The sequence below is a fragment of the Megachile rotundata genome, chromosome 2 (assembly GCF_050947335.1).
Source record: "Megachile rotundata isolate GNS110a chromosome 2, iyMegRotu1, whole genome shotgun sequence".
Classification (NCBI taxonomy): Eukaryota; Metazoa; Arthropoda; class Insecta; order Hymenoptera; family Megachilidae; genus Megachile; species Megachile rotundata.
In genome coordinates, this window is record NC_134984.1 from 3,540,846 (window position 1) to 3,553,018 (window position 12,173).

Genomic DNA, 12,173 nt, shown 5'->3' on the forward strand with positions numbered 1-12,173 from the left:
AAGTAATAGTATTGGTCTATTGTAATAATATTTGCTTAAAACATTAATTTTATAATATTGAGAAATACAAATATATTTTTATTTTATAACTTTCTTGTGATATGTCAAATTGTTTTTAAATTTGTAATAAAATGTGATTATATGCTTTGAAATTTTATTTGATTTGTGTTTCGGAAGCCAAATTAAGGGTTCAATACTAACGATATCATAATTTTGAAACGTTTATTTAACACTGAAATATTATTACCAAACTCCATTTCGTAAACAATATTATTTAACTAATAAAATTGGTTTCTTAATATTTACTATTAGAAATGATACTGTTTTATTTTGTTTCTGATATGTAACTCGTTGATAATCTGATTTATTGAGAACCTGGTGTACAGATTCATCATATGAAATATTATTAAGCTACCAGAATCCTCTAAACTCTAAAGCATTACAAAATACATATAATTCGCTGAATAAAAAGAGTCGGTGAATAATGTTGGGAAATTCCCAACGACACCCCCAATAAAACAGGGACAAGCGACACATGGCCGTCTTTACCTTGACCGCCCGGCAACGAGGCCCGACGCGAGAAGAGGTCATTCTGAAGAGAACGTTCGGAGCCGTCGCTTCTCCCCCGATAACAATTCGCAGAATATAACGTATTTTTCACAATCGGACTTAGCCTCTGTCGTTTCATTTACTACCTCGTCTTACAATAATTGTTGCTACGGAGTCAATTCTCATGTATCGTACACGTCCTACATTGATTGATGTTTTGCCGAACGTAAAAAAGGACAGAAAGAAGAATAACATGATTGCTGTTTGCAAATATCGTAAAGGTACGGTATAATATTTCGGTCGGACAATCCTAATGTAAGAATAAAACTTTATTTTTGACTTTTTTGTCATGAAACTTTTATCAACATATTTGTGATATTTTCCTGATTAAATTAAAACCAAACACGACGTAATTCGGGTCATATTTACTTGTAATTTCAAATATTACGCATACATCGATGAATTTACTCCAATAAAATATTGCAAATAAATATAACTCAAATTATGTCGTGTTTGATCTCATTTTAATCAGGAAAATGTCAAAAATATAATGGAGAAAGTTGTATAAAAAAATGGACGAAAAATAAAAAAGTTGGCAACGCATTAGCATTGTGACCAATTGAACAGATTTTTTATTTTTGCCGACTGCCACGATCGTAGCGTCTCTTTCTTGTTCTCTCGCTATACTTCTCTGCATTGAAAACTTTTATCGTCAATTAAAACAATAAATATAGTCCAAATTATATCGTGTTTGGTCTCATTATAACCAGAAAACTGCGAAAAATCTATTGGTAAAAGTATTGGTAAAACAACAAAAAAATAAGAAATAAAAAAGTTTTATATTTGCATATATTATACATATGTTATATGTATGTTATATGTATATTATATGTATTATAGGTATGTGTTTCTTTAATATCGCAACCATTCGGTATTTTATGAGCGGATTCTGCGTTGCGATAAACAAAGCGAATTTGCTACAATATTTCGAAGTCTAGATAATGTTAGTGTTTCTTATTACATGAATCGTTTCCAACTTTCTTCAACGACCAAACAGACCACTCCGCTATTCAGTACTTGGAGGCACGAATCCCTCCGATTAAAAATCCTTAGTAGAATTTAAATTATGTAGGATTTATTGAGTGCAATGAAATAAATGCACGCCCGATTTGAATTTGGTAATATGAAATATATTTGAAAACGCAATGACTCGTATACAAACACGCTTCCGACGCATGCTTTTCTCGTAACGACGCTGCTCCGATTTCAACGCTACTCCGATTCTCTTGCAATTTTTGACAAAACACGCGAGGCTCACACCATACGGAGGAGAAGACGCGCCGCTCTCCCCGCACCGCGAATCCTGCATCGCCGTAATGCCGTCACCAACAGCCGAATGCTCCTGCAATGTTTACTAACCTACAATTACATACGTACCCAACCCGGGTATTAAATCAGTCAAAATACACGAAAAGTATAATAATCATAACGTTTACAATCCATAGCATTATTCATAGTTATAAGCTAGCTAAAAGTAAAATGATCTTATCATTTCGACTTGTGAAGGATTCATGTATGTTGTAAGTTAGGATAACCTTGTCCTGGCCAGTATAATTTTGTGCCAAAGACAAGAAAGAATTATTCTTCATATATTTTTCTACAATTTGTTAAAATATGAAAACATAGGTGACAACATCCGTTAAAAATGGCAATTAAATAATAATTAATTAATAATGTATGCGGTCAAAATTACTTCAAATTACGTTAAATATATAACAATTATAAGCAGAATTGAATGTTTTGCATACGATTTTATATAACTGTCTTGGTTTTCAAGATATTTGCGAAAAACAGTCGGTAACATTGCATTAAATTTTGCTTGTAATGAAAATCAGTGCTAAACTGTATTTTTCGGGCACCATTCTTTTTTAACTTTTTTCACAAGTTTTTTCACATAGTATTTAATAAATATAGTCAAACTACACCGATTTTGACTATCAGAACCTATTAGGAGTCTTACACACACGTAAGAGATGAAAGTAGCAATAGTATAATTGATATTTCTTCATTAAAAATGAAAATAATGCAAGCTGTAAATCTGCTTATTGTATACTAATAAGAAGAGATTAAAGATATAGTGAGATACGTCAAACTAGATAAAATACTGATTTATATGCATTAATACAACTTATACTTTAAAAAGAGTGGTATAGGTCATCCGATTTGCTTCAACAATGTATTAGAACTACTAGATGTACATATGAACAAAGCAAATATTTTGCCAGTTTAATATAACTTTCCATTTTCTGATTCAGGAATTATATGACTAATAATTTTTATGTCTTCATACAAAAATATATTTAAATATTAATTACTTAATAATTTTCGAACATTTAACTCTTAACTGTACATCAGTAGTGTACATCATCATGTCTTATAGCTCATTGCTCGAATTTCGAGTTTTCACTCGAATTTAGAGATTGAATTTTCCTTGAAATTCTTGATCAAACATCGTATTGATCGTATTTTCCGTGATTAAAAATATGCGTGTTACACGCAGTACCATATTGGTTTTCAGTTCTCTGCTTGCTGATCGCCAAAGTATCAGACGCACACTTCTGCGAAAAATTGTATACGAGCAAGAAGCGTTCTTATTTATAAAATGGTTAGTCATCGAACGACTATCCATTTTCAGCCAGTGAAGCCTGTCGACCATAGTTTCAGTATGAAACTAAAGTTAGCTGGAATAATGTATTTACAATATGGTAAAATGCGAAAAGAAAAATTATCACATTTATAAGAGTATCTTAACAAAAGAAACATTAGAAAACAAACAAATAATTTGAATACTGTATAAATTTTTATTTTTTTATAACATGTTTATTTATGTCGCAAAAGATGTCCATTTTTATTTTAGTGAGCTACAGTACCCCGTAAACATTTCTTTAGATTAAATTTTTTTAACTCGAATCCAACAAATTTTTCAGCCTAGATACTATACTATATCCGAATCTAATATCTAAACCACGTTATCACTAAAAAAATATAATTAAGCAATCGTGGTTAGTAAAGTATCTGTTGATATTATGTTAAATACGTACATTTATGTGGTGCTTAAAGTTCAACTTTTAAAATATTGCTTGTACACTCAACATTGCGTTTTCTACGCTGAGAAATGGACCGGGTTAAAATTTTATTATACAGTATTGATTCGTAATAAGCAACTTGCTCGGGTCTGGCGAGTTGCTTGTTACGAATCAGGTATATTTTCGGCTTGCCTTTGTTCCCGAGCGCGACGACGGTAGCGGTAAACTATAAAGTAATCGGTCGAGCAGCGATGTTATTCTTTAGACAAGGACAGAACATAGCATGCTTTCTCTTTTTAATAGTAGTAAGATTTCGTGAATGGAATAATATACCAGATTCGTAACAAGCAACTGCCCAAACCCGAGCGAGTGGCTTATTACGAATCGATGTAGAATCAGATGAATGAATGACAGAATCGCTATACATCAGAGTGAGAAAAAAATATATATGTTCTGTCCTCTTTCCACTAAACTGTTCGGTCGTCCGTGAAAATTTATGACTTCTTCGGTTTCACGGACATCTCACTCTTTCTCGGATCTCTCACTCAGCGGCCGACTTCAAACAAAGAAGAGGGGATAGAAATTTGCTTGTTACGAATCACAAAATTGTTGCTTGTTACGAATCAATACTGTACCCATTAATTTTTCTCTTCACAACTTTCTTCTATTTCTATTTTAAAATTATGAATGATCGTTTGGAACATTTTATGTATTAGTCCTCACGGTGCTGTGATTTTTAAAAAGAGTAGATAAGCAGTGATTAAATAGTAATATACATACAGTGGAGGATAAAAGTATTCGTACACTTAAAATATAGAAATAAGAGCAACAATATTTTCTATATTATTAAGTATATATTTAATCATATATAGTTGTATATTATACATAACAATTACAGCAACAAGTGATTCAAAACTGAAGGCAATAATATCATGTAGTAATTTGAATTGACTTGAAATTCACGACACTGTACGAAATTGTCGGGACAAAAGTATTCGTACACTTAATTATTGCTACAATTATTTTAGCAGAAATTTTATAAATTAATATTTTGTATGATTACATGTCCAGAACGCGTGTCTTTGAGTGGCACAAAAAGTTCAAAGATGGCCGTGAAGACGTCGAGGATGAGCAACGCGTTGGACGACCGACATCGTCCCGATCCGATATGAATGTCGACAAAGTGCGGGAAATTTAAAATTTTGAAACCACCCTACAGTCCAGATATGGCTCTCTCTGATTTTTTTCTGTTCCCTCGCATTAAAGGAAGCCTTAAAGAACATCGTTTCGAGATGATTGAGGCGGTTCAAGCGGTTTCGACGGAGTGCCTGAAGAGTCTATACGCACTAACATCTACTTCGCGACGTGCTGTCGAGTTATATGTATAGAAAATAAAATAATTTTTAGAAAAAAAATACGCCGACTTCGAAATGCACTAAAAAGTATAAAATAATTTCTATTTCCTAATGAAGTAATTTCTATTTCATTCAATCATACAATTACGTAACAGATATGAATGAAACCTATTTACTCGTTAGGTATTATATTAAATACATTTCAACCTTTTCGGAGGCGACGCAAAATTAAAAGATTATTCGTTATTTAATCGACCCTAGGACCCGATTAGGCCCCTCCACCTAAAGACAATTTGTATAAAAGACCCCGTACAGAATAAAATAAGATCATTGTGTTTCGAAAAGTTACGGCTATATCGAACCTCTGCCCCTTAATCCTCTTTCTACGGAATTAGGGACCGCGTAAGTGGAACAATCTCCGATTTTTTTAAAGTTTTGTGCCCCAGTTCCCGTGACACTAACAAGGCAACATATCGAACCGGCACACACCGATTTTAATGAAGCTTATGTAAAAGATAGTTCTCAAGAAAATATTTGACATGTATTTTTTTTATCGGTCATTGTTCATATTGAAGGGGTGATAATAGCCCTCAAAGTTAAGGGCTGAAATCATATTTTTGGGAATATCTCCGGAATTAAAAGAGATAATTGGAAGTTTTTTTTGAATTGTGGGTCTTTTAATAGAGAACTTTTCTGTATAAACAAATTTTAATGAACTTTGTTTGGTTAAATGATGTTTTGAAAATTTAGTTTTTGTTTAAATTTTTATTGAAAAGGAGCAGGCAGAGAGTTTTTATAACTGAATAAAACAAACACAATATCTTGATATAAGAAAAAACTTTATATTAACATTTAAACATTTAACGTGTGTATTATGGCGATCGAAAAACAAGAGTGAGATCATTATAACAAAAAACTGTTGTCAACGTATTTAAACATTGATAAGAGCAATCAAGAAAGTACAACTCTATTATGTAGGAACACCGTCGTGAATTGCATTTCCAACACTCTCCCTCAATTCCGCGGTGTTCTCTTAAAATCGTGAACAGGTAATACGCCTAAACCTGAAATACATTCTTCATGCTTTACACGGGAAAGCGCCTTGGTCAATACATCTGCCAGCATAGACTCGGTGGACAGATATTCCAGCTTGATTGGATGATCTCGAAGAACCTGGCGTATGAAATGATGACGTACATCTATATGTTTTGTCCTTGCGTGAAACAATGGATTGCGGGCCAGCTTCTGCGCTCCTTGGTTATCGTTATACAGTCTGAGTTGAGCAAAATTTTGAAGCCCTAGCTCCTTAAGAAAACCTAGAAGATAAATACCTTCTTTGGCTGCATCGCTGACAGCCATATATGTACTCGGCCTCCGTTGAGGATAAAGCCGTTGTGCGCTGCTTCCTCGACTCCCAGGTAATAGCAGAACCTACAAGAATAAAAACAAAACCAGTAAAAGATCTTCGATCGAGTGCACAATTTGCCCAGTCGGCGTCGACATAGCCAATTAATTCTTTTTGGCCCTTCTTGTAAATGAGCCCATGAGTTGCAGTTCCCCTAAGATACCGAAGAACTCTTTTCGCAGCCAGCCAGTGGATCTTCTGATAGTTACTACAGAACTGACTTAGTACACTCACAGCGTGAGATATGTCAGGACGCGTGCCCAAAGCTATGTACATCAGGGCACCGATAAGCTCTCGATAGGGAAGTTCTGAGTCACCATTGTTACCATCCGACTCTTCTTCGAGTTTTGTTCCAATGGCCAACGGAGTTTTTACAGGATTACAGTCCTCCATATGAAATCTATTCAGAACATCCTTGATGTAGCTTTCTTGAGACAATGTTAAACTCTCCCTTGTTCGAAAGATCTGAATCCCAAGACAAAATTCTGCGTTTCCAAGATCTCTTGTTAAAAATCTTTTGGACAGTTCGAGCTTGATCTCATCGACTCGTGATTTATTATTCGATGCAATTAAAATGTCGGCGACATAAACCAATACAATCGTTGTTCCTTGTCCCTTCTTGTCAGTATATACGCAAGGGTCAGCATTAGTGGAAACTAAACCAATTTCGCGAAAAGCTTCATTTAATTTTGCGTTCCATTGTCGACCAGCTTGGCGAAGTCTATATAAGGCCTTTTTAAGTTTACAAGTACGTGCTCCGCTCGAGAGACACTGCTGCATCATTCTTGCCTTATTTGCAATAATTTGATCCCCTTCTCTGCCAATGATTTCTTTTAACATTTCATCCAGGTAATCCGGAATACGCATATAAACATCCGTGTCGATGTCTCCGTTGAGATAGGCGGCTGTGATATCTAACTGAGAAATATGAAGGTCAAGTTCTACGGATAGTGCCATCAACAGCCTGAGAGACTGGAGTCGTGCCATCGGCGCGAAGGTATCATGAAAATCTATCCCGGGTCTCTGCGTAAATCCTTTCGCTACGAGCCTGGCCTTTCGACATTCTAAGCTACCATCGGCATTATATTTGTTTCGGAGCACGAACCTGCAATCAACAAATTTTTGATTATTCGGTTTATTTACCAACATCCAAGTGTCGTTTGCAACAAGATTCTTGATTTCAGTGTAAATGGCATCCTTCCATTCTTCGGCGTCCGGACCATTCAGAGCCTGAGTACACGATATTTCTGATGCACTCATTGCAAAGCCAGCATCATGCCATTCTAGTTCCTCATCATCATCCACCGATCCACGATCACGATCTTGATTCGTGTCTTGAGACACTTTATTCGATGACAGTTCGCCTTCGTTTTCGGATGCGTTGCGAACTTCGTTGGTTTGAGTCGTTGCGATGCAGTTATCTCCAACATCTTCGACTACGGTACGATTATCCTGGATACGATCGGTGGCTACGCGTGTCTGACAATAGACTTTCAATGGGCGACCATGACCTCCAATACGCACGAGGCGAGGCCTACCACGTCCACGTCTCGTCGATGGGGTAGAGGCATTGGCATCTTGGTTACGATTGATCTCAACATTGCCATCAGGGTTTTCTTCTTCAAGAGCCTGCGACGTCTCCAGATCATCATTATTCCTTGACTGGCTATCTGCAACATGGTGATATGGAAGTACCTCAATATGTTGTTTATTCAAGGCTTCTTCACTATCTGATACGAAGTCCTTGTATTCGGTCTTTGGCCCAAATTCATCCAAAAATTTGACATCACGCGATGTGACAATTTTCTTCTCGTCTGGGATCCAAATGCGATAGGCTTTCCTATCTTCGGAGTAACCTACGAACACTCCTTGCCTTGATTTCTTCTCGAATTTCCATTTATTCGGTGTTTTATTGAGTACGAAAACTCTACTATCAAAAATTTTAAAATAGCCTATAAAAGGAGGCTTACCGGTCCATTTATCGTAAGGTGTACCTTCGTCAAGACTTCGTGTCACACATCTATTCTGAATGTGACACGTAGTGGCAACTGCTTCGGCCCAGAAGGAGGGAGAGAGCCCTGATTGCAAAAGCATGCAACGTGCAGACTCGATGAGTGTCCTATTTTTGCGCTCTGCAACGCCATTTTGCTATGGTGTGTGGACCGTGGTCAAACTTTGACGTATTCCACATTTTCTGAGAAAATTATCCATGGCCTCGTTGCAGTATTCCTTGCCGTTGTCCGACTGGAGAGCCTTTAATTTATGTCCGGTCTGCGTCTCCGCAAAATTCTTGAATTCGACGAACCTTGAAAAAACTTCGCTTTTATTTCGAATAAAATAAACTGTACAATAACGACTGTAGTCATCGATGAAAGTTACGATATATCGTGCGCCGCCTTGTGACATCACGCGCATAGGGCCGCAAACGTCACTGTGGACGATTTCGAGCAATGCACGGGAACGATTGGTTCGTGTTTGAAATGGTAGACTTGTTAGTTTTCCGGTTAAGCATATTTCGCATTCGCACGTATTCGCGACACCGGTAAAATTTAAACCATGAACACACTGTTTATTCTTCATTAAATTCATGTCGTTCGAATTTAAATGTCCTAAGCGCTGATGCCATATTTCCGCGCTAGATTTGGTCGCACTGCTTACCGCGCATGCTTGCTGTATTTTTTGACGAACGAAAAATAAATCACCTTCGCGATCCGTAATTAATATTGTTCGTTTTTGAGAATCTTTTACTATCGCTTGGTTTTTGGAAAAAATTACTTCATTACCTTTGTCGACAATTTTGGAGACGGACAATAAGTTTACTCTTAAATTTGGAACGGGCAATGTGTCCTGAAGTTTGAATGAATATTCGATCTTGCCATTCGAGACCGGCAATCGAACATAACCTCTTCCGGTTACTCGCATCATTGCGTCGTTTGCTAACTTCAGTACAGAATGCGTTTCTTCCAATTCGATAAACAAACTTTTATCATTGTACAAATGGGACGTGCACCCACTATCCAAACACCATTTGGGCATAATTACATTATCGGTTGACGAATGTAAACACTCCGTGATAAGTGCCTGTTCGGCAACATTTGCCCTCGGAGAAACCGCTTTCCTTTTCGCAAAACAATTTGCAGATTTGTGTCCGATCTTGTGACAATAACCGCACTTGTATTTGACACGTCTGTCGTTAACATTTTGTTTATTACCGATATTGTGTCTGTCGGTAACTGTCTGTTTGCCACCAATTTGATTACCGATATTTCCGTGTTCTTTTCGTGATTGTCCGCGAGATGGTTCGTGCTTTGCAAACATGGCGCCGTCTTCATTTCCTTTTTCTTGTTGTTTCCGGGCGTCGTCTAATTCGATGATTTTTACCCGTAGAGAATCCGGATCGGGCAAATCATCCCGCGATTGCATGGCTATACGAAAAGTTTCAAAACTCGCGGGCAAACTATTTAATATAAGCACCGTGAGCAGATCACCGTTAATTTCGACGTCCATTGCATGAAGTTTGTCGACAGCGTCATAAAATTCTGTTAAATGCGTTCGGACATCTATGCCTTCAGCCATCTTGCATAACGTGACTTTATTTAGCAAGGCCGCTTTCTTAGCAGGACCCTTAGATGCGTACACGCTTTCGAGCTTTTTCCACACATCGTTCGAAGTCGCACATCCACAAATTTGTTTTAATTCTAATGGCGAAATGGATAATATGAAATCCGCCTTTGCCTTGCGATCCGCTGCGATCCACTCCTTTTGAAGCTGTTCCGATCTGCGTCGCGCATCACCTTCGCCAGTGATTATCGGCATCGGTATATCACCTGAGACATACGGCCACGTATCATTTTTTACAAAAAGGGCTTCTGCCTGAATCCACCACGTATCGAAATTATCGCGGGTGAGCACTTCTATTCGCGGAGAATTTGCGGTATTCATGTTTTTAATATTTCGCGTGTCACTGGATCGAGAAATTTTCGAGATCGTTCGTGCACTCCGTCGTTTTTTTTTTTTTTTACGACATACACCAAAAAGGATTTTTCACTTTTTAGTTTTTAATTTTTAACACTCGCGATGCCTGGGCCCATAACCTATTGAAAAGGAGCAGGCAGAGAGTTTTTATAACTGAATAAAACAAACACAATATCTTGATATAAGAAAAAACTTTATATTAACATTTAAACATTTAACGTGTGTCTTATGGCGATCGAAAAACAAGAGTGAGATCATTATAACAAAAAACTGTTGTCAACGTATTTAAACATTGATAAGAGCAATCAAGAAAGTACAACTCTATTATGTAAGAACACCGTCGTGAATTGCATTTCCAACAATTTTTGTACTAAATGTTGATCTATTTTTATGCAACTTTGTGTACGTAAACTATAGACTAAAATAGAGAATACGTGTTTTTGAAATGTGTTGTTTGTAGCAATGTTTATTAAATGTATAATTTAAAATCACTTCGTGTGAAGAGGGGCAATCAGCATTTTTATTCAAAATATCATTATTTTTACAATTTTTTACAATATTCTGGACATTATACCTTATTCATATGCTGTTAATTGTTTTCTCAATAATTATTGCAAGCATCATAGGTATAAGCGTGATACGGTTCTAGTTACCGCCGCAAGGAACATGGTTTTTTATGGCCAACATTGATTTTGTACTTTTGCGGCCGTAAAGTTTTTAGTCGAAATACAATATTTGGACCTTTGGAAACACTGAGATTTTTAAGAAATTAAGAAAAAAATTAAATTAAATCTTTTTGTAACAATACACAAGATAGGATAAAAAGAAATTATCAGTTAAATTGTATAATGAAGAGTGGAGATGATGATGATGATGATTAGTTTTATGGGCATCGACTGCCATGGTCATTAGCCCAAAGAGTGGAGAAATGGGAAAGTATCGAGAATCTCGAAAAAAACAAGTATCAGATATCTTCCGAATATACCTGACAGGAGAGAATGATAAATGAAATATAAAAACATGAGCGAAAAACAACAAAATGAACAAAGAGCAAAGTAAGTTTAAAAACGGAGGATCTATAATAAATGACCTGAGCATACTTGTCGTAAATATTAGAAAAAGAACTGTAAATAACAAGGAAATTGTTATAACTTTTGTAGATGTAAATAACAGAAATATTGAAAATATGCAGAAAAAGAGTCAACACAGTAGGAAATGACGGAACAAACAGGAAGGAGCAAACGTCGTAATTTCAAGATGCTATGCAAATACCCCTACCATTGATAGAATTAAAAGAAAATTATTCGGAGAAGAAAAAAGGTGATAGCGATTTATAAAGCCATGTACGAGACAATATCAAACTTAAGAAGGAAAATATGCTCATACTTACAGAATCAGTGAATCTGGTTAAAAGAATGATGAATTATATGAAGAATTTGAAGAAAAGTAGTAAAACCTTGGAATAATAAGAAAAATGAATGAGAGAAATAGAAAGGAACAAGATATTGATACACTTATGTATAAAAAGAAATTAAATTACGGTCGCAAAAACTGCAACAATTGGGGAAGTAGACTTCCTATAAAACATCCCTGAAATGAGAGAAATTGAATGACAAATACCTGAAGTAAGCGGAAACGAAAGGGAAAAATACTATGAGGTAGAATGGAACAATAAGAAGAACTCCACGATTCAAATCCTTATACCATTTAGAAAAAAATACCATAAGCAAACTGGGCAGTACAAGAATCAACGACTACAATCTGAGTTGATCCTTATTCAGGAAGAACAAAAAATCTACACAA

The 12,173-nt window shown here is 36.1% G+C and overlaps 1 protein-coding gene across 1 annotated transcript in view; it reads left to right on the top strand.

Moving 5' to 3' along the window:
- LOC100878130 (Golgi to ER traffic protein 4 homolog) overlaps positions 1 to 5,334 on the top strand; it is a 30,805-nt gene extending 25,471 nt beyond the window's left edge. The window contains exons 6-7 of the mRNA XM_076542186.1: positions 4,707 to 4,818; positions 4,902 to 5,334. Coding sequence (XP_076398301.1) covers positions 4,707 to 4,818; positions 4,902 to 4,931 — 142 coding nt within the window. The 3' untranslated portion in view covers positions 4,932 to 5,334. The remainder of the gene's footprint in view (positions 1 to 4,706; positions 4,819 to 4,901) is intronic.
- Positions 5,335 to 12,173: the final 6,839 nt, after the last annotated feature.